Source organism: Oncorhynchus keta, chromosome 10 (genome assembly GCF_023373465.1).
Source record: "Oncorhynchus keta strain PuntledgeMale-10-30-2019 chromosome 10, Oket_V2, whole genome shotgun sequence".
NCBI lineage: Eukaryota > Metazoa > Chordata > Actinopteri > Salmoniformes > Salmonidae > Oncorhynchus > Oncorhynchus keta.
The window spans coordinates 71,661,682-71,684,375 of record NC_068430.1 but is presented as its reverse complement, the minus strand read 5'-3'; the positions used below and the strand labels follow the sequence as shown (position 1 = coordinate 71,684,375).

The 22,694-nt window shown below is 44.6% G+C and overlaps 1 protein-coding gene across 1 annotated transcript in view; it reads right to left on the bottom strand.

The window, feature by feature from the left end:
- The window catches only part of LOC118389425 (nodal modulator 1-like), a 42,646-nt gene that overhangs the window by 19,544 nt on the left and 408 nt on the right, over window positions 1-22,694 (bottom strand). The window contains 26 exon segments of the mRNA XM_052527836.1: window positions 66-155; window positions 429-566; window positions 6,921-7,070; window positions 7,300-7,372; window positions 7,610-7,716; window positions 8,116-8,216; window positions 8,300-8,345; window positions 9,217-9,306; window positions 10,006-10,164; window positions 10,167-10,245; window positions 11,727-11,920; window positions 12,103-12,181; window positions 12,368-12,523; window positions 12,823-12,953; window positions 15,659-15,842; window positions 15,921-16,018; window positions 17,222-17,311; window positions 17,313-17,340; window positions 17,594-17,739; window positions 18,932-19,108; window positions 19,400-19,547; window positions 19,748-19,893; window positions 20,026-20,111; window positions 20,861-21,016; window positions 21,332-21,480; window positions 22,041-22,308. Coding sequence (XP_052383796.1) covers window positions 66-155; window positions 429-566; window positions 6,921-7,070; window positions 7,300-7,372; window positions 7,610-7,716; window positions 8,116-8,216; window positions 8,300-8,345; window positions 9,217-9,306; window positions 10,006-10,164; window positions 10,167-10,245; window positions 11,727-11,920; window positions 12,103-12,181; window positions 12,368-12,523; window positions 12,823-12,953; window positions 15,659-15,842; window positions 15,921-16,018; window positions 17,222-17,311; window positions 17,313-17,340; window positions 17,594-17,739; window positions 18,932-19,108; window positions 19,400-19,547; window positions 19,748-19,893; window positions 20,026-20,111; window positions 20,861-21,016; window positions 21,332-21,480; window positions 22,041-22,308 — 3,269 coding nt within the window.

Below are 22,694 nucleotides of genomic sequence, written 5' to 3'. Positions count from 1 at the left end.
CAATGCTGTACAATTTTAACCCATAAGTAGCAGCCAAGCAGGAAGCTGGAGCACTGTAAACTTACCTCCAGCCTCAAACTGTTGTGCTCCACCCTGAAGTCCATTCTGGAAGGTGCCACGTCAAATGTGATCCTCTCTCCCCTGTAGAAGGGAATCTGAAACACAGACAAATTAGTCCAAACCAGACTAAGTACATAATACATTATTTTTGTATAGAGCCTGTATACAGCCCTCCAGATTTTTGAACAGAGCCTTCCAGATCCCAAGGATATTTTACACATTAAAGACAACCTAAGAACACCAACAGCGCTATTTCAGCAACACACATTAAATGGGAGGGATATGTGCTGAATAAGTAGTCTTCAAATAATTTGCCATGGGATAAGTGCAGTGTGAACAACAGGGGTGTGTTGTGGCGGCCATCTTACCACAGTGTAGTCTCCGCTGGCCAGTGAGGGGAAGGAGAAGATGCCGTCCTCTCGGGACAGGGCGCTACACAGGTAGACCAGGGAGTCATCTCCAGACTCGGCTCCATCCACTGGGGCTGTGTTACAGACACTGACGTCCTAGGAAACACAAGAAATACACATATTATAGGGAATTTTATATATTTTAAATTTAACTAGGCAAGTTAAATTCTTATTTACAATGACGGCCAACACCGGACGACTCTGGGCCAATTGTGCGCCACCATATGGGACTCCCAATCACGGCCGGTTGTGATACAGCCTGGATGTAAGATAAGTATTACATATATCTGAAACTTGAAATTCCCATTTTGAGTAAAAACTGTATGTATCCGTCTGGGTTACTACAGTGAGGGGAAAAAGTATTTGATTTTGTACTTTTGCCCACTGACAAAGAAATGATCAGTCTATAATTTTAATGGTAGGTTTATTTGAACAGTGAGAGACAGAATAACAACAACAAAAATCCAGAAAAACGCATGTCAAAAATGTTATAAATTGATTTGCATTTTAACGAGGGAAATAAGTATTTGACCCCTCTGCAAAACATGACTTAGTACTTGGTGGCAAAACCCTTGTTGGCAATCACAGAGGTCAGACGTTGCTTGTAGTTGGCCACCAGGTTTGCACACATCTCAGGAGGGATTTTGTCCCACTCCTCTTTGCAGACCTTCTCCAAGTCATTAAGGTTACGGAGCCGCAGTCAAACGACCACCCCTCATCACTGTCAAACGCTCCCTAAAACACTTCTGTGAGCAGGCCTTTCTAATCGACCTGGCCCGGGTTTCCTGGAAGGACATTGACCTCATCCCGTCAGTTGAAGATGCCTGGTCATTCTTTAAAAGTAACTTCCTCACCATCTTAGATAACCGTGCTCCGTTCAAAAAAATGCAGAATGAAGAACAGATACAGCCCTTGGTTCACTCCAGACCTGACTGCCCTCGACCAGCACAAAAACATCCTGTGGCGGAGTGCAATAGCATCGAATAGTCCCCGCGATATGCAACTGTTCAGGGAAGTCAGGAACCAATACACGCAGTCAGTCAGTAAAGCTAAGGCCAGCTTCTTCAGGCAGAAGTTTGCATCCTGTAGCTCCAACTCCAAAAGGTTCTGGGACACTGTGAAGTCCATGGAGAACAAGAGCAACTCCTCCCAGCTGCCCACTGCACTGAGGCTAGGTAACACGGTCACCACCGATAAATCCATGATTATCGAAAACTTCAACAAGCATTTCTCAACGGCTGGCCATGCCTTCCGCCTGGCTACTCCAACCTCGGTCAACAGCTCTCCCCCCCCAGCAGCTACTCGCCCAAGCCTCTCCAGGTTCTCCTTTACCCAAATCCAGATAGCAGATGTTCTGAAAGAGCTGCAAAACCTGGACCCGTACAAATCAGCTGGGCTTGACAATCTGGACCCTCTATTTCTGAAACTATCCGCCGCCATTGTCGCAACCCCTATTACCAGCCTTTCAACCTCTCTTTCATATCGTCTGAGATCCCCAAGGATTGGAAAGCTGCCACAGTCATCCCCCTCTTCAAATGGGGAGACACCCTGGACCCAAACTGTTACAGACCTATATCCATCCTGCCCTGCCTATCTAAGGTCTTCGAAAGCCAAGTCAACAAACAGGTCACTGACCATCTCGAATCCCACCGTACCTTCTCCGCTGTGCAATCTGGTTTCCGAGCCGGTCACGGGTGCACCTCAGCCACGCTCAAGGTACTAAACGATATCATAACCGCCATCGATAAAAGACAGTACTGTGCAGCCGTCTTCATCGACCTTGCCAAGGCATTCGACTCTGTCAATCACCATATTCTTATCGGCAGACTCAGTAGCCTCGGTTTTTCGGATGACTGCCTTGCCTGGTTCACCAATTACTTTGCAGACAGAGTTCAGTGTGTCAAATTGGAGGGCATGCTGTCCGGTCCTCTGGCAGTCTCTATGGGGGTGCCACAGGGTTCAATTCTCGGGCCGACTCTTTTCTCTGTATATATCAATGATGTTGCTCTTGCTGCGGGCGATTCCCTGATCCACCTCTACGCAGACGACACCATTCTATATACTTCCGGCCCGTCCTTGGACACTGTGCTATCTAACCTCCAAACGAGCTTCAATGCCATACAACACTCCTTCCGTGGCCTCCAACTGCTCTTAAACGCTAGTAAAACCAAATGCATGCTTTTCAACCGTTCGCTGCCTGCACCCGCACGCCTGACCAGCATCACCACCCTGGATGGTTCCGACCTTGAATATGTGGACATCTATAAGTACCTAGGTGTCTGGCTAGACTGTAAACTCTCCTTCCAGACTCATATCAAACATCTCCAATCGAAAATCAAATCAAGAGTCGGCTTTCTATTCCGCAACAAAGCCTCCTTCACTCACGCTGCCAAACTTACCCTAGTAAAACTGACGATCCTACCGATCCTCGACTTTGGCGATGTCATCTACAAAATTGCTTCCAACACTCTACTCAGCAAACTGGATGCAGTTTATCACAGTGCCATCCATTTTGTCACTAAAGCACCTTATACCACCCACCACTGCGACTTGTATGCTCTAGTCGGCTGGCCCTCGCTACATATTCGTCGCCAGACCCACTGGCTCCAGGTAATCTACAAGTCCATGCTAGGTAAAGCTCTGCCTTATCTCAGTTCACTGGTCACGATGGCAACACCCATCCGTAGCACGCGCTCCAGCAGGTGTATCTCACTGATCATCCCTAAAGCCAACACCTCATTTGGCCGCCTTTCGTTCCAGTACTCTGCTGCCTGTGACTGGAACGAATTGCAAAAATCGCTGAAGTTGGAGACTTATCTCCCTCACCAACTTCAAACATCTGCTATCTGAGCAGCTAACCAATCGCTGCAGCTGTACATAGTCTATTGGTAAATAGCCCACCCATTTTCACCTACCTCATCCCCATACTGTTTTTATTTATTTACTTTTCTGCTCTTTTGCACACTAATATCTCTACCTGTACATGACCATCCGATCATTTATCACTCCAGTGTTAATCTGCAAAATTGTAATTATTCGCCTACCCCCTCATCCCTTTTGCACACAATGTATATAGACTCCCCTTTTTTTCTACTGTGTTATTGACTTGTTAATTGTTTACTCCATGTGTAACTCTGTGTTGTCTGTTCACACTGCTATGCTTTATCTTGGCCAGGTCGCAGTTGCAAATGAGAACTTGTTCTTGAGAACATCATCAAGACCCTACTGCCTGGGAGGCTCAAGCTTTGGTGCCTACAGTTTGGACTTCTCCCCCGGGTAATGTGGCCACTCACCGTCTATGAGGTCCCAATAACAACAGTGGAGAAGATGGAGCGAACCATTACCTCATACGTGAAGAAATGGCTGGGTGTCCCACGATGCCTGAGTAACATCGGCCTCTATGGCAAAGGGGTCCTTGAACTACCTCTTACAAGTCTAACGGAGGAGTACAAGTGCTCTAAAGTAAGACTTCAGATGACATTGAAGGACTCCAAAGACCAGACCATTAGCAAGGCTGCACCTCTCCTACAAACTGGACGGAAATGGACATCATCCAAGGCTGTGCAGCAAGCAACATCAGCCCTGAGACACCAAGACATTGTGGGGAATATCCAGCATGGAAGAGGAGGCTTTGGCCTGGCAGCAAGCAAACCAACGTTCCATAAGGCAACAACATCTGAACGCAGGAAGCTGGTGGTCGAGGAGGTGCGCAGACAGGAGGAGACTGCAAGAAGTGCAAAGGCTGTCTCTCTTGCTAAACAAGGGCAATGGACGCGGTGGGAAGGCCTGGAGAGGAGAAAGATCAACTGGAGTGAGCTTTGGCAAATGGAGGCAAGCAACATCAGCTTCATCATAAGAGCTGTTTATGATGTGCTTCCATCACCAAAAAATCTACATCAATGGTATGGCGAGGACTCGACCTGCCCCCTCTGCCCAGCTCCAGCGACTCTCAGGCATATAATGACAGGTTGCAAGACCAGCCTCTCACAAGGCCGCTACACCTGGAGGCACAATCAGGTCCTCAAGAGCCTGGCTGCAGCACTTGAGACCAAGAGGAGTGCAACCAATTCATTCCCTCCAAAAACAAGCAATCCCGTCAAAACAACAACATTCATCCGGGAGGGACAGAAAAGGCCCAAGTATCCTCCTACAAAGCCAGAAACTGGACACCTAGCCATGGCCCGGAAGATGCTTATCGATATTGGCCAGCAACTCATTTTTCCACCTGAGATTGCTTCTACCAACCTTAGGCCAGACATGGTACTCTGGTCCCCTTCACGAAAGGCTGTGTACATCATAGAGCTCACAGTCCCGTGGGAAAACTCTGTTGAAGAGGCCTACGAGCGTAAGAAACTGCGTTACACAGAGTTGCAGACGCAACTCAGCGTGGCTGGAATGCAAAGGTCTGGCCAGTTGAAGTGGGATGCAGAGGATTCGTGGCTTCTTCCATCATCAGGTTGCTGAAAGAACTTGGAATCCATGGACAGGCTCTGCGGCAGACCGTCAGAGCAGTTTTTCTCAAGCAGCTGAAAGAGGCAGCCAGTGGATCTGGATCAAACGGAAGGACCCTTGCTGGGCTATAACTTCATGACCCCTCACCCCCACCTGAGAACCCAATTCAGATCCCTCCAACTTGAGGAGGGCATATGAGGTATGCGGTCAGCTCTATGGCTGGCTCAGGGAAGAGGACGCCCCTGCCTTGCATAGTCCCGTGGGACATCTTAATTGGGCATGGGACACAAGCTAAGGCTTGATTACCCTTTAGCTGGCCACCTTTGATGAGGGTGTTTAGTGATTAAAGGCCGAAACACCCACTGATTCGAAGGCACACTACTGAGGATGTGTCCCAAAATTGACATCTTACCCCAGTCTAAGAAATAAACCTCCCATGCCACTCTGTCAACATCACGGCAAATCTCATGAGTGCATTCCATCTATTGGCACAATGGACAGTTTTTAACATATCGTCCCGTGTTTTATGATTCAACTAGCCTCCCTGGTTAAATAAAGGTGAAATAAAAAATTAAAAAATTTAAATAAAAAAAATAAAAAAGGTTGAGGCTGACGTTTGGCAACTCGAACTTTCAGCTCCCTCCACAGATTTTCTATGGGATTAAGGTCTGGAGACTGGCTAGGCCACTCCAGGACCTTAATGTGCTTCTTCTTGAGCCACTCCTGTTGCCTTGGCCGTGTGTTTTGGGTCATTGTCATGCTGGAAAACCCATCCACGACCCATTTTCAATGCCCTGGCTGAGGGAAGGAGGTTCTCACCCAAGATTTGATGGTACATGGCCCCGTCCATAGTCCCTTTGATGCGGTGAAGTTGTCCTGTCCCCTTAGCAGAAAACCACCCCCAAAGCATAATGTTTCCACCTCCATATTTGACGGCGGGGATGGTATTCTTGGGGTCATAGGCAGCATTCTTCCTCCTCCAAACACAGCGAGTTGAGTTGATGCCAAAGAGCTCCATTTTGGTCTCATCTGACCACAACACTTTCACCCAGTTGTCCTCTGAATCATTCAGATGTTCATTGGCAAACTTCAGAAGGGCATGTATATGTGCTTTCTTGAGCAGGGGGACCTTGCGGGCACTGCAGGATTTCAGTCCTTCACAGTGTAGTGTGTTACCAATTGTTTTCTTGGTGACTATGGTCCCAGCTGCCTTCAGATCATTGACAATATCCTCCCGTGTAGTTCTGGGATGATTCCTCACCGTTCTCATGATCATTGCAACTCCACAAGGTGAGATCTTGCATGGAGCCCCAGGCCGAGGGAGATTGACAGTTCTTTTGTGTTTCTTCCAATTACGAATAATAGCACCAACTGTTGTAACCTTCTCACCAAGCTGCTTGGCAATGGTCTTGTAGCCCATTCGAGCCTTGTGTAGGTCTACAATCTTGTCCCTGACATCCTTGGAGAGCTCTTTGGACTTGGCCATGGTGGAGAGTTTGGAATCTGATTGATGGATTGCTTCTGTGGACAGGTGTCTTTTATATAGGTAACAAACTGAGATTAGGAGCACTCCCTTTAAGAGTGTGCTCCTAATCTCAGCTCGTTACCTGTATAAAAGACACCTGGAAGCCAGAAATCTTTCTGATTGAGAGGGGGTCAAATACTTATTTCCCTCATTAAAATGCAAATTAATTTACAAAATTTTTGACATGCGTTTTCTGGATTTTTTTGTTGTTATTTCGTCTCTCACTGTTCAAATAAACCTACCATTAAAATTATAGACGGATCATCTCTTTGTCAGTGGGCAAACGTACAAAATCAGCAGGGGATCAAATACCCCCCCCCCCCCATGAATTTAACCATTCATGAGGTAAAATGCCCAACTTCATAGACAGCCAACATTAATGATAAAATATCACTGTAGTGTATCACAATATGTACAGAAATACAGCAGACTGGACATCACCGCTCTTTCAATTCAATACAAATATATTTGACCTCCTTCACTGTGGCAGAGTAGAGGAGGAAGGTGACTTTTTTCATGGGTTCCCCATCACTCCGGACCTCCCCAGAGACATCGTACCCTCCCACCACCAGATGTTCTGCAGCCGCTGCATTGGCACTGGACACACGCACTGACGTAGCGCTCTGTGGAAAGACAACACAAAATGATTGTGAAGCATTTGGGCGTTTTTGCTCTAATTCTTTTTGCATAATTCACACTACCTGTAATCACTTATGTTCTTACTCTGCTTGCTTATATTACTTGTGCAATAGGATTGAGTTCCAATTGCATCCAACTAAAGTTGTGCCAATAACACCTACAGCTGCACTTTGAGATGGCTTGAGATCACGAGCCCTGTAGAAAGAAACTCACCTGCTCCAAAGTCCAGGATGGATGAGAAGCAATGATGTCATAACTTCCAGGAAGTACTTTGGAGAAGGTGTACCTGTGAAATGACCCAAAACAGTCTGTGTTAGAAGCCTAGTGCTTGTACCACCCCCACGTATATTGTCCTGATACAAAACAACAGCGGATGTGTACAAAAGCATTGGCATTAATATGAACGGCTTGAGTTGCCACTACTGAAAGAAAAGCCAGTGTGTTTGTTTGTGTTGTAAGGGGTAGTTATATTGCCTTGTAGTTTAAAGCAACGCTGTTAAGAGTTTGAGGAGCGGTCCCTTACTTTCCTCCAGGCTGAGTGAGCACATTCTGCAGCTTTTCTCCTGTTCCCTCCCTGGTCAGGCTGATCTCCACCCCAGCTGGACCCAGGAGTTGGCCTTTACTTAGCACCTGGGACATACACAACACATTAACGCCACAACAAAGTAAACAATTATTTCAGAAATGCACATACTGTATATCCGGTAAGTACTAACACTAAACAACCATTTTAAAAAGTGGCAGATCTCTGTGCCATTCTGTTTAGCCAGTAAATAGTGATGTATTGAGTTGGGGGTGGAACGAAGTCTAGCGGTTAAGCACGTTGGGCCAGTAACAGAAAGGTCGCTGGTTCGAATCCCCGGGCTGACTAGATAAAATAATATGTTGATGTGCCCTTGAGAAAGACACTTAACCCTAATTGCTCCAGTAAGTCACTCTGGAGAAGAGCATCTGCTAAATGACTCAAATGTAAATGTAGTTTAGCCAGCACCATCCCCACAAGGGTTATTGAAGAAGAGTTCCTCTCACCGTTCCAGAGACAGAGAAGCCAGTGAAGACAAAGTTGATGTCCTGCTCCTTGGTGCAGATATCATTGACCCCGTCCACATAGAGGTCCACACTGGTGGGCTCTGCAAAAACACAGACAGAGTGTTATGTTACAGCACCGCTGGCTATACACAAGAGCTACAAATACACATGAAATTCTCCTTACCAAAGCTCCACCCAAGAGGAGGCTCAATCTTCAACACAAAGTCTCCCTATGAATGAGACAGAGTCAAATATTAGTAGAACTGCCTCTATGAATCCGAGAGTGGAAGACTCGTCTCTAAAATGTAGGCTCTAACAGTCCCATCACAAGTCAAACTGTTGAATAAACTTCATTTGAACGTACTTTGCCTGTTGTCCACTGATTTTGTAACAATGTTAAGGAAGTAATCTGAGACAAAATATCCAGAGTAGTGTTATTAACCTGACTTTCAGTACGCTGGGCTGTATGTCGGTTTGTATTTTCAATGCTGACTCAATTCACATGCGACGCTGCACAATATGTCAACAATGCAGAGTTTAACCGAAGCAGACTGAACTTTGTCCCACGCAATCAGCTGGCAAATTTCACAAGCACTTTCAGTTGATTGCGAAGTAACTGTGCTTTGGTCGACAACATTAAGCTACATTCGGCTATCGTTTGACGTTGTGCATCACGTGAAATGCGTCAGGAGGTGGGAAATATAAGCAACAGAACCGCTGCTGCAAAAAGTGGGGTAAACAGCCCTTTCCTGTGGCTACCCCATCTCCACCTCATACCGCCAACAGGACCAATAGCACAGACAACTGGTAAAGTACGATTAAATAGAATTGTATTCAACGTTCTGTCTTGTAGAGACTACTGCATCTTTTTTTACAGCGACTTCTTTCAGACTGATATCCATGAAGTAACCAAGAAAACAGTCTGAGGTTTAGACAAACCAATGCCATACTACTACTACTGCATTTTCATATGTATCAATACCACAGGAGGCTGGTGGGAGAAGCTATAGGACGGGCTCATTGTAATGTCTGGAATGGAATAAATTAAACCGTATCAAACGTACGGAAACGCCTGCCTACTCGGATCAATACATTCATTACCTTGTCATAGAGGGGAATCATAAAGTATCCATTGATGGGAGCGCAGTCCGTCTGATATTTCAAAGACCCTTGTTTGGTGTACACTTTAATCTGTGAGAGACAAGAAAGACGAGATGTATTTAGCAATGCACAAACACAACCAAAAAGGCAAAAGCATGATTTCATGCGATGCATGTTGGACAGTACTATAGGCTCTTGCTGTCAAGTAGTTAGTTAGCGAACGTGAATGACTTGCACCGGCAGTCATTGGGGTGAGGGTGGTCCAGTATGAGATGATTTGACTAAACAGTAATCCTATTATTGTAAATGGTGTGTGGTTGGTGCAATACCTCGTCAGTACAGTGGGGTTTAAGTGGACTGGCAACTAGCCAGGTTAACTTTAGCAAGCTAGCTAACGTTAGCTAGCCAGTGCGTAAACTACGTAAACATTCGCTCGGAGTTTTAAAGGTAGAGGACTTAAAATCAGTGAAACGCATTTAGCTACATTTAAATAGCTGCAAGTTATTGCGTTTCTGATGTGTTTTGTAAGGATAGCTAGTTAGTACAATGCTATGTTAACTAGTTAGCTAACAAGTTCTGAATTTCGACATGGTTGTGCACGAGAAACCAGCAACATAGATCAGAGATGGCTCGTGAGATTAGTGTGGCTACTCAGAGAGTTAGCTCATCTTACTAGCCACATCATCTAGATCATTTTACTCGCCACCTTGGGGCTAATGTTATTTCATTCAAACTCAACTGTCTTTTCACCACTCAAGACCCCCAGCAATATCCTGTCTCTGCACTCACCTCGATCAGCGAGTAGTTGATTTCAACGTCGGATTTCACGAACCCTCCGCAGGCCACCACAATGTCATCAGCTGACACTGTAATAAACTGGCAGCAGATGATTCCAAATAATATCCAGAACACTGCCATGTCTGCCGGTTCCGTTATTCCGAGCATTCGCCAGAAGATTTTTCTGGACAACCGAATTGACAGTCCACGCTGCCTCCGGTTCCGTACGCTGCGCTGTTGAAGGAGCAGTAGCTACCTATTCTGGAGGCGTCGACACCTGCTGGTGCGGAGGTGACATAGATTAAGTATGTACTTTTGAAAATGTTGGGTGTCTATTCAAATATGAACAGAATCTTGTCTTTTGGGTTTCCCTACTGAACAAATTAAACTAGTTATATTCACACAAAGTATGACAACAAATAACATACGTTTTAAATACTTGCATTATTTATTTACCTTTTCCAGCCACAATTCAATAAGCAATAAGGCCCGAGGGTGTGTGGTATATGGCCAATATACCACGGCTAAGGGCTGTTCTTAAGCACCAAGCAAAGCGGAGTTGGCCATATACCACAAACCCTTGACGTGCCTTATTGCTATTATAAACTGTTTACCAAAGTAATTAGAGCAGTAAAAAGACATGGTTTGTCTAACCCGTGGTATACAGTCTGATATACCAAGGCTGTCAGCCAATCAGCATTCAGGGCTTGAACCACCCAGTTTATAACAATGAATAACACACAGATTTTGGAATTATAAAACTTTTGCCAAAATGACATCTTACTAGTTGATTCAAATGTAACAGTTCACTCATAAACAATGGTTTGCAATGGATAAAACAACACTTCCCCTTTATGGAACACAGGCAGTGAAGATAGAGTACAGTAAAAAAGTATTAATTCAGTTTGGTATGTAGCAGAAGTTGGGACAGTAAATCTCAAATACATTGTGAAATATTAAATCACATGTAGCATGTCATGGTCATTAAAAGTTAATACTTAAAAGAGTTAATGGAAATAGTAAACAAGAGATTAAGGAATATAAGTTTACACAAATTAATACAGTATACCTTTAAAATATAAACAAGAAAGGTCACATTTAAAGTGCAAGAAGAATGTTTAGTGTTGTTATAGGCGTTGGAGTGGAACAATATGGGATCAGCTTTGATTTTTTTTATTACTTAGAAGGGCAATTCAATGCTTAATAGTGGTTATTGTCATAAGAGTCCTTCATGGAAGGAAAAAGGTCATAGTCAGCAGAATTATCATCATGACATCACATATAGTAATGTTTATGGTAGGCTACATATAGTAAACAACAAACAGGACAATATATTCTCCACAAAAGGCAGTAAATAGCTATTTTGCCAGCCTTGAGTTCAAACTATTGGTCCAATATTGTACAACTGTGCTTGTTAAACATTTGAACATTCACAGATCTCAACATGCGTTGGATCAAAACCAAAGATAGGCAAAGCTAATCCCCCAGTTGCATAGTGTTCCTCAAATCTAGTGTCTGCCAGTGGTAGGGCTGGTTTCCTCGACACAGATCAAGCCTGGTCCCTGGACTAAAAAGCTATTTTAATGGAGATTCTCCATTGAGCATGCATTTTCATCCAGGTCTAGACTTAATAATAGTCGGGTAAGCCAGCACCTATAGTGCATGCCAGTAAACAGCCAGTTAAAAGTAATATCAAGAGCCCTGAGTTTTTTAGTCAGGTAAAACTCAAGGGCCTAATCCTAGCAATTCAGACATGAGTAGCAGAGTCCGGGGGTGGCTGGACCAGGAAGATCCCAGAGTTGGAGCGGTAGCTGGGGCTGACTCTGTCTGAGGAGTGGGACTGGAATCCCGAACCTGTGGATCTAATAGCACAGGTCCTCTGGGCCTGACACAGCTTCTGGATCAGGAAACGCTTGTCTCGCCCATCCTGGCCGAACAGGGAGAAGAGGGTTAGTGCCTAAATGAACCCTATAACAATGTTATGCCAGATAACTAGGACCTAGATTTTTTCTGGTCAGGAAAATAATCCTGTCCCTACAGCTAAGTCCTATGAAGATACTGTGCAGTAGAGTTGTGCAGCCATGTAGACTGGTTACTATAGCTACTCACCATGACTAGCTGTTCCCTCAGTTGGTTGATCACTCGCTTGTGCGCTCCAGCTAGAGCAATGACATAAAACATGGCCAGGCTGAGGGAGGAAAGAGACAACGGTTAACAAAGCAGAATTTTGATAGCCCTTTGTGACGTGTTGATGAAAAGAGGGTTTTATAAATATATTTTATTGATTGATTGGCTGAAAGCACAATCTATCGGCCTCGATATCAAATGACAATGAACCGTAGACAGGAGTGATATCATTGGCCGGAACCCGTACCATGTGATGACAAAGAGGGAGACGGCGAAGGCCTCAGAGGAGATGGCCAGGAGGAACGTGCGTGCTCCTGCAGGCAGCTGGGACACCGTCCGGGGGAGCACCTCCCAGGATGTGGTGTAGTTAACGAAGGGACCACAGGCCTGGGAACAGCTGATCCTGATAAGGGAGAAACGGAAGGGTTAGTTTATGTACCCAACTGATCTAGGAGCAGATTGATACTATTTTCACACTATGGTGCCAAGCCAAACTGTACTGTGCGGACTCAAATATTTCCTTTCCAGCCCAGTTTCAGCAACAGTAGAGCAGTACAGCTAAGCTAAGCTCAGTTAGGCTCATTAGTGTGAAAACGGTATGAGATTGGTGCATGGTGAGTTTCAGTGCAACTAGCCATATTGATGGTTATCTATGGAAATAAAGGTGCATGCATGGTAGGCTAACTGCTGCCATGTACTCACTGTGCGATGCCAATGGTGACAGGTACACAGGCCAGTGCCAGGCCAATCAGCAGCACAGCCAGGAAGAAGAAGTTGGAGCTGGAGGCTCGGAAAGGACGGGTGGCCGGGCGGCAGTTATTCACCAGGGTCACCTGCAGGGTAGACAATACATACATTCATCAACATATTTGTGGGTGAGAATTCCCTTTCAGTCATTTCAGTCAACATAATGCACACAGGTATGGGATATTCCTTTTCTCTATCAATTGGGTGAAGGAATTAGAATAAGGAAATATCCTGACCTACACTATGACTTATGAGGTACAGTATCGCTCAACTCAATCAGTTACCTAGAGTATGTAACCCGAGGTTTAGACCCAGCTAAAACCATACGCTACAACCAAAAACATAAGCAGTCATTCATATCAAATCAAATTTTATTTGTCACATAGACATGGTTAGCAGATGTTAATGCGAGTGTAGCGAAATGCCTGTGCTTCTAGTTCCGACCATGCACTAATATCCAACAAGTAATCTAACCTAACAATTTCACACAAACTACTAAGTGTAAAGGAATGAATAAGAATATGTACACAAAAATATATGAATGAGTGATGGCCGAACGACATAGGCAAGATGCAGTAGATGCTATAGAGTACAGTATATGCATATGAGATGAGTAATGTAGGGTATGTAAACATTATATAAAGTGGTATTGTTTAAAGTGGCTAGTGATACATTTATTAAATCAATTTTCCAGTATTAAAGTGGCTGGAGTTGAGTCAGTATGTTGGCAGCAGCCACTCAATGTTAGTGATGGTTGTTTAACATTCTGATGGCCTTGAGATAGAAGCTGTTTTTCAGTCTCTCGGTCCACCCTTTGATGCACCTGTACTGACCTCGCCTTCTGGACGATAGCAGGGTGAACAGGCAGTGGCTCAGGTGGTTGTTGTCCTTTTATATTTTTGGCCTTCCTATGACATCGGGTGGCGTCACAGGTATCCTGGAGGGCAGGTAGTTTGCCCCTGGTGATGTGTTGTGCAGAACTCACTACCATCTGGAGAGACTTACGGTTGTGGGCGGCGCAGTTGCTGTACCAGGCGGTGATACAGTCCGACAGGATGCTTTCGATGGTTCATCTGTAAAAGTTTGAGAGGGTTTTTGGTGACAAGACATATTTCTTCAGCCTCCTGAGGTTGAAGAGGCACTGCTGCCCCTTATTCACCACACTGTCTGTGTGGGTGGAGCATTTCAGTTTGTCCGTGATGTGTACGCCGAGGAACTTCATACTTTCCCCCCTCTCCACTGTCCGTCGATGTGGATAGGGGGCTGATCCCTCTGCTGTTTCCTGAAGTTGTTTTGTTGACATTGAGTGTGAGGTTATTTTCCAGACACCACACTCCGAGGGCCCTCACCTCCTCCCTGTAGGCCGTCTCGTCGTTTTTGGTAATCAAGCCTACTACTGTTGTGTTGTCTGCAAACATGATGATTGAGTTGGAGGCGTGCATAGCCATGCAGTCATGGGTGAACAGTGATTACAGGAGAGGGCTGAGAACTCACCCTTGTGGGGCCCCATTGTTGAGGATCAGCGGGGTGGAGCTCTTGTTACCTACCCTCTCCACCTGGGGGGGCGGCCCGTCAGGAAGTCCAGGACCCAGTTGCACAGGGCGGGGTCGAGACCCAGGGTCTCGAGCTTGATGACGAGTTTGGAGGGTACTATGGTGTTAAATGCTGAGCTGCAGTCAATGAACAGCATTCTCACATAGGTATTCCTCTTGTCCAGATGGGTTAGGGCAGTGTGCAGTGTGATTGCGTCGTCTGTGGACCTATTGGGGCGGTAAGCAAATTGGAGTGGATCTAGGGTGTCAGGTAGGGTGGAGGTGATATGGTCCGTGACTAGTCTCTCAAAGCACTTCATGGTGACGGAAGTGAGTGCTACGGGGCGGTAGTCATTTAGCTCAGTTACCTTAGCTTTCTTGGGAACAGGAACAATGGTGGCCCTCTTGAAGCATGCGGGAACAGCAGACTGGGATAAGGATTGATTGAATATGTCCGTAAACACGCCAGCTGGTCTGCGCATGCTCTGAGGACGCGGCTGGGGATGCCGTCTGGGCCTGCAGCCTTGCGAAGGTTAACCTGTTTAAATGTTTTACTCACGTTGGCTGCAGTGAAGGAGAGCCTGCAGGTTTTAGTAGCGGGCTGTGTCAGTGGCACTGTATTGTCCTCAAAGCGGGCAAAGAAGTTGTTTAGTTTGTCTGGAAGCAAGAAATCGTGGTCAGCGACGGGGCTGGTTTTTCATTTGTAGTCCGTGATTGACTGTAGACCCTGCCACATACCTCTCATGTCTGAGACGTTGAATTGCGACTCTACTTCGCCTCTATATTGACGCTTAGCTTGTTTGATTGCCTTGCGGAAGGAATAGCTACACTGTTTGTATTCGGTCATGTTTCTGGTCACCTTGCCCTGATTAAAAGCAGTGGTTCGAGCTTTCATTTTTGTGCAAATGCTGCCATCAATAAACGGTTTCTGGTTGGGGAATGTTTTAATAGACGCTGTGGGTACAACATCACCGATGCACTTGCTAATAAACTCGCTCACTGAATCAGCGTATTCATCAATGTTGTTGTTTGACGCTATGCAGAACATATCCCAGTCCACGTGATCGAAGCAATCTTGAAGGGTGGAATCCGATTGGTCGGACCAGCTTTGAACAGACCTGAGCATGGCTGCTTCCTTTTTTAGTTTCTGTACCTTCCTGATGCCTTTACTGTACTGTATTACATAGAACTACAATTATGGCCATCGGCCCACCTATACCAGTACATTGATACGGTCTAATATTTCTATGGTATGTTACCTTTTTGATGTAGAAGATGATGAAGTACTTGATGGTGCAGATGGCGGGCAGCAGGGGGCAGTAGAACGTCCCGATCCAGCAGATGGTCTGGCCATACACAATCCCCAGGACGTTCTGGGGGATGGCAAACTCCTGCTGGCCCCACCACTTGGCCAGGCCGCAGTCACAGTAGTCCACTATGAGTCTGGGGTGAGGGGGGAGAGGGAGAGAACTGTCAGAAGAGGAGATGAGAGAAGAGGAGAGAAGAGAAAAGATGACTTACTTCCTAGGGAACTCCACAAAGACAGTGACGGCACAGATGATGATGAAATCAAAGATCATGAGTTTGTACATCTCCTGGCCCACGCGAGACTCCCAACACTATAGGCAGAGGTAGAATTATATGAGATCATAGTAACGTCCAATATCAATATGTACAGTACCAGTCAAAATTTGACACACCTACTCATTCCAGGGATTTTCAATATTTTTACTATATTGTAGAATAATAGTGAAGACATCAAAACTATGAAATAACACATATGGAATCATGTAGTAACCAAAAAAGTGTTAAACAATTCAAAATATATTTTAGATTTGAGTTTCTTCAAAAGTAGCCTTGATGACAGCTTTTGCACACTCTTGGCATTCTCTCAACCAGCTAGATGAATACATTTTTGCATTCCAGGTGACTCCGTCCAGCTTCATGAGGTAGTCACCTGGAATGCATTTCAATTAACAGGTGTGCCTTCTTAAAAGTTAATTTGTGGAATTTCTTTCCTTCTTAATGCATTTGAGCCAATCAGTTGTCTTGTGACAAGATCGGGGTGGTATACAGAAGATAGCCCTATTTGATAAAAGACCAAGTACATATTATGGCAAGAACAGCTCAAATAAGCAAAGAGAAATGACAGTACATCATTACTTTAAGTCATGAAGGCCAGTCAATACGGAATATTTCAAGAACTTTGAGCGTTTCTTCAAGTGCATTCGCAAAAACCATCAAGCGCTATGATGAAACTGACTCGCATGAGGACTGCCACAGGAAAAGAAGACCCAGAGTTACCTCTGCTGCAGAGGATACGTTCATTAGAGTTACCAGCATCAGAAATTAGAGCCCTAATAAATGTTTCACAGAGTTCGAGGAACAGACACCTCCAGGCTGTGTAAGGGCTATTTGACCAAGGAGAGTGATGGAGTGCTGCATCAGATGACCTGGCCTCCACAATCACCCGACCTCAACCCAATTGAGATGGTTTGGGATGAGTTGGACTGCAGCGTGAAGGAAAAGCAGCCAACAAGTGCTCAGCATATGTGGGAACTCCTTCAAGACTGTTGGAAAAGCCTTCCAGGTGAAGCTGATTGAGGTGAAGCTGATTGAGATAATGCCAAGGCAAAGGGTGGCTACTTTAAATAATCTAAAATCTAAAATGTACTTAACACTTTTTTGGTTACTACATGATTCCATATGTGTTATTTCATAGTTTTGATGTCTTCACTATTATTCTACAATGTAGAAAATAGTACAAATATAGAAACCTGACTGGTATTGTATATCTACGGTAACCTTTGACCTCCACTCACCGGGTAGAGGATGTGGTTGTACCCGCAGACACAGTTGCCTTCCTGGCAAGAGGTGATCTGACCCCAGAGGGAGACGAGAAGCACACAGACAGATACTGGTCAGGCGCATGAACACACACCTGTGGAAAGATTATGACATTACAAAGAAATTACATTGGTGTTAAAATGCAAAAATATATTCATCAATACCAGGGTGCTACATCAGTATGCAAACTAGAATAGGTGTGAAACATCAAGAGCATCATTCATTGATTTTCACAGAAGAAAGTGCTTGGTTGCCAGGGTTGGGGTAAATTTCATATCAATTCAGGAAGTAAACTGAAAAATGTAATGACTGAATAGAAATAAAACAACCCCAGCCCTGTTGTTTACCTCATGAGAGTGAAGCGGATCTCGAAGGCGGGGGAGTAGTCTTCAAACTGGATGATGAGGGAGAAGATGAGGGGGGTGATGAAGTTGGCCAGGGTGATGACGATGGAAGGTAGATACTCATAGATCAGGTCCAGGATGAAGTTCACCTGTTATGACAACGCATGTTTGAAGTAAAACAGAAAAGGCACATGCCATTATGTATACAGTACTGAGGAAGAGAGCATTCATTTCAATAGAACAGCCATTGTGCTCATCCCTCAACCTTTGAAATTGTTGAACGTGTCAGTGTCATTCTGTGTTGATGTTTGTGTTTTTTTGTAAAATCGATAAACGTTTTAAAAAAAAACACAACCATTGTGCTCCCGAGTGGCCAGTGGTCTAAGGCGCTGCATCTCAGTGCTACAAGGCGTCACTACAGACCCTAGTTCGATCCTGGGCTGTATCACAACCGACCGTGATTGGGAGTCCCATAGGACGGCGCACAATTGGCCCAGCATCGTCTGGGTTAGGCCGTCATTGTAAATAGGAATTTGCTCTTAACTGACTTGCGTAGATAAAAAAAATAAAAAAATTGTGCTAAACCAGGGGTGTCAAACTATTTTTTCCCCGTGTGCCGCATTCGGTCTCGTCAATGTTCCCTGACTGTCTAGTTTTCATTTCGATTACTTTTAGGATGCTGGAAAGAGTGAAGACACTATAAATGTAAGTCCATTATCAATTCTAGTTTAGATTTGGTTTTAGTCATTTCAATGGCGATTAATATAATTTTTTTCCCCCGGGGGGGAAAACTATTATAATAAAATTATATATTTCAGTTTTTACTCAGACCACCCGTGTGCCGCATGTTTGACGCACCTGTGCTAAACTTAGACATATGTATCAGATCGAAAAATAACCATGTGTCTATTGACCAGCTACCTACAGAGTCCATAAGGAGAGGCTGAGGACATCAGGGACAGCAAGGTGTGCTGAGGAGACTCCAGACCTGTCTCTGGCCGGCTCTCTGACTGACTATCCTCCCTGGCTGTGACCAAGATGCTCCTCCTCCAGTCACGCTTCAACTCCCTTCATGTTGATCATTGATTTACATTTGTTTTCTTGTATGTGCTGCTGCAATTCATCTTTAAGCTTCCATAGTACACATCAAATGAAACTAAACTGAACTAACATTGCTGTTTAAAGGTTTATAACCCTGGTTCGAATCCAGGCTGTATCACATCTGGCCGTAATTGGGAGTCCCATAGGGTGGCGCACAATTGGTCCAGCGTCGTCCAGGTTTGGCCGGGGTAGGCCGTCATTGTAAATAAGAATATGTTCTTAACTGACTTGCCTAGTTACCTTAGTCATCTGTTCTTTCTGGGAGAAGTTAGTGGCTATGTAGATGGAGTAGAAGCAGGCAGCCAGTACCGCGATCACAAACAGATTCAGGATCAGTCGGATCACGTAGATCCTACACTTCTCCTTCCGTGTCCTGTCTGCCATCTTCTGCTTGATGCGCTCCTCTTCCAGATCAGTCTGTTGACATAGAAAGGACAGAGGAATGGATATAGGATCTCCATTATATGCAGTTATAAGCACTTATACTGTATATATTAATAAACAAAATAAACACAGCTTCTTCTGAAAGGAGTTGTTGAAAAGCGAGTGGTAAACAGAAGTGAACCAATACAGTTATTTTACATTGTATGGCTGTAACTGGAATGTGTGAACTGAAGAATTCAATTCACTTTGTCAATAGTGTTGAATCACATTTCTCCCTGTTGTTTTGAGTCAACCTATACTATCGACTGACTACTGACACCTCACCTTCAGTTCATAAAGAAGACTGCTCCTCTTGAGCCTGGCTGCGCTGTCGTTGACGATACAGAAGTCCCAGCCGGCAAAGATCTTGTTGCAGAAGCTCTGGAAGCGATCCTCGTCCTGCACCAGTTTACGCTTGAAGCCAGTCGCAGACCTTTGAGGAACGACGAGAAATGCAGATTTGGAAATTGCTAAAAAAGGTAAGTATTTCTATAACAGTATATGACTTGCATGACCGTAAAAAACAATTGAACAGCGTGTGCATGTTTGAGAAGATGCCTTTTGAGGAGCGGTTTATCCAAAAGACTAGTATAATTGACAAGTCTGAATACAGTAAGATAGGGCACTTTTTACCTTTTGACTATCCATATGAGACTGAGGAAGAGGTAGGCTATGGTGACCAGCAGGTAGGCCAGAGGCAGGTTGTAGGTGAACTTAGGGAAGTGAATGGTCTCTACCTTGTAGTAACCATAGAAGAGGTAGGTCTGCTCCAGAAAGCCCTTTAAGATGTGAAACAAACAAGGGAGTCATTCTCAGTCCAAGAACATCATCTACAGTGCTATGCAGGCATACAATGAGTGACTGAATTAAATGAATAAGAGGGCGTGGTATATGAGGAGGGTAGTCTGTACCGCCCCCGAGAGGAGGTCTGTGATGTGCTGGTGGAAAACCACCAGGCCACGGCGAGAGGTGCTGGGGTAGTTACTGCACTCAAAGCCTGTGGTTCACAACAGAAGCAACAATATAATATTGGTAAGACGTCTATTTAGAAGTCCATTAACAATTAATTTAAAATATATATCACAGATGAGATTAACAATTCAAAATTCATAATCTAATGTAAAGATGACTGATGCTCTTGATGTCGCAGAACAGCTACATGCCCCATATCTCTCCTCTCTAACTGAACCTTCATGACAACATGGTTGAATGTGGTGTTAATCTCTTACTGACCTACAGTTTACATAAATACTATAGAATTAATGTACAGCAGTGGAGGCTGCTGAGGGGAGGACGGCTCATAATAATAGCTGGAACTGAGCGAGTGGAATAGCACCAAACAATGGAAACCATGTATTTGATACCATTGCACATATTCTGCTCAATCCATTGCCACAAGCCTGTCCTCCCCAATTAAAGTGCCACCAACCTCCAACCTGATGTACATGTCACTACCAAAATAAAGGAAACACTTCAGCAAATGAGGGATGCGAAGTCTATTGAAAGCAGGTGCTTCCACACAGGTGTGGTTCCTGAGTTAATTCCGTAATTAACATCCCATCGTGCTTAGAGTCATGTATAAAAATGCTTATTATTTTTGCTACCATGGCTAGAAGAAGTGACTTTGACAGACGGGTCTCAAAGGAGCATAGGCGGTTTTAAAGGGCCTGTGCGTTTCCTTTGTCTTGACAGTTACATGTATAATATGGTCTACTTTACTCTATAACACGTAAAGGCCTGTGTTACCATCTACGTGGTTGAAGGTGGTGTTCCCTGAGGCATGGGGGGCGGTGATGATGGGCAGCATGACGAAGCCGAACATAAGCAGGAACATGACGAAGTTGAGCAGCACCAGGAAACGCAGGAAGGAGAAGTAGGACAGGATCCCTGTGCCAAACATCCCTGTGATGGGACACAGAGAAGGGAAAGGATGAGTGATTTAGATACCATCCCGGATCTTAAAGAGATCAACATCAACGCACTCATATCTTTCAATGCTTCCAACAGAAGACACACAAGTGAGCAAGAGAACTTTTAATTGCCCAATTTTCATCAGCGATATTACATCATCTCTGTGGAAACTCTGCCTTTGTCCCTCACAAATCCAATTTTGAGCTTTGTTTGTGTAACTAAGCCTTTAACATAAATCATGTATTGATGTCAATAGAAGTAAATTGGAGAAACAGGTTGTTTTGTCACTGGCAACCACTCTCTTACCCTCAATGACATGGATGTCTCCCCTCCAGAGCTCCAGGTTGCTGAGCATCTCAAACCCATCCTCTGTTAGCCTCCTCAGGGTCCGTCTGGTGCCCTGTCTCCACTGGCTCCAACTGCTCAGATCCTTGGCCTGCTCCAAACGCTGGTCCCTGTCAGATGATCAATCAGTCAATATATTAAGCAATCAATCAGTCAGTCAATGTTAACATACTAAGCTTTTTTCAAGAATACTAACATCACACCAGAATCCACCGAGAGCTTCGACAAAGAGACCCAATGAACCATGAACATAACCATATCTAGCCCCAATCGTTATGCTCATGAAATTGTAGCCTACTTGTAGTGAATGGTGTGCTCTGTTATTGGCCTAAGGCCTAAGAATTGCCATATCTCTCGGAGAGATTCAGAGAGCATTCCTTCACTAATCCTGTAATGTCTCAAATTGATACGAGAAAATGAAACACTGCCTGCAGAGCAATAACTATGCACTGCTGACCCCTACAGTGAGTGAAGGCAATGAAGGCAGATTACCAATTACTTCCAACACAGTAAGACTCATAAAAAACATAAAAATCTCTGACGTCCTGTAACATATACAGTTACATAGTATACAAATGTTATTACACAGTGCAACCCTTTTCATATTATCATTACAATACAACATTTTACACCAGTATAACACTGCATGAAGACATATTAGAGATCTGACTTGTCTCTGCGTTTCTCCGCCATAGGTTTGGGCAGTTCCCTGACTGGTCTCTGTAGGGTCTGAGTCCTGTGTTTCTCCTCATGCTGCCTGGCCAATGTGGTCTGTCCCCATTTCCCACTGCTGGAGGAGCCCAGCCTGGTCCGTGAGCTGCCACGGCGCTTGGTGCTACCCGAGGCGGAGGGCTTTCTGCGGTACAGCAGAGACTGGTAGCTGGGGAGCTGGTCCAGTAGTGGATTACGTGGTGCTCCCAGACGGTCATTGTGGAACACTGTCAGAGAGAAATACAGTAAATAAATAAATAAAAAATTTTGGGGAAGAGGCTGGGGGTTAAAGTTCATAAAGTGAGAGTAAAATGTGGGGTATAAAGAGCAGTACTTGAATCCAATACACTTTATTGATATCATACTGTTGAACTCACAAAACTATTTGGCTGTGAATGCACAGGAAGTGGTGTAGCCATACAGTCATTGCAACAGACAGGTACATTTGAAAAAACTACAACAACCACACCTCAATAATTACATCTATCAAAACATATTTTATTTTACCTTTATTTAACTAGGCAAGTCAGTTAAGAACAAATTCTTATTTTCAATGGCGGCCTAGGAACAGTGGGTTAACTGCCTGTTCAGGGGCTTATATCTTCATCAACCA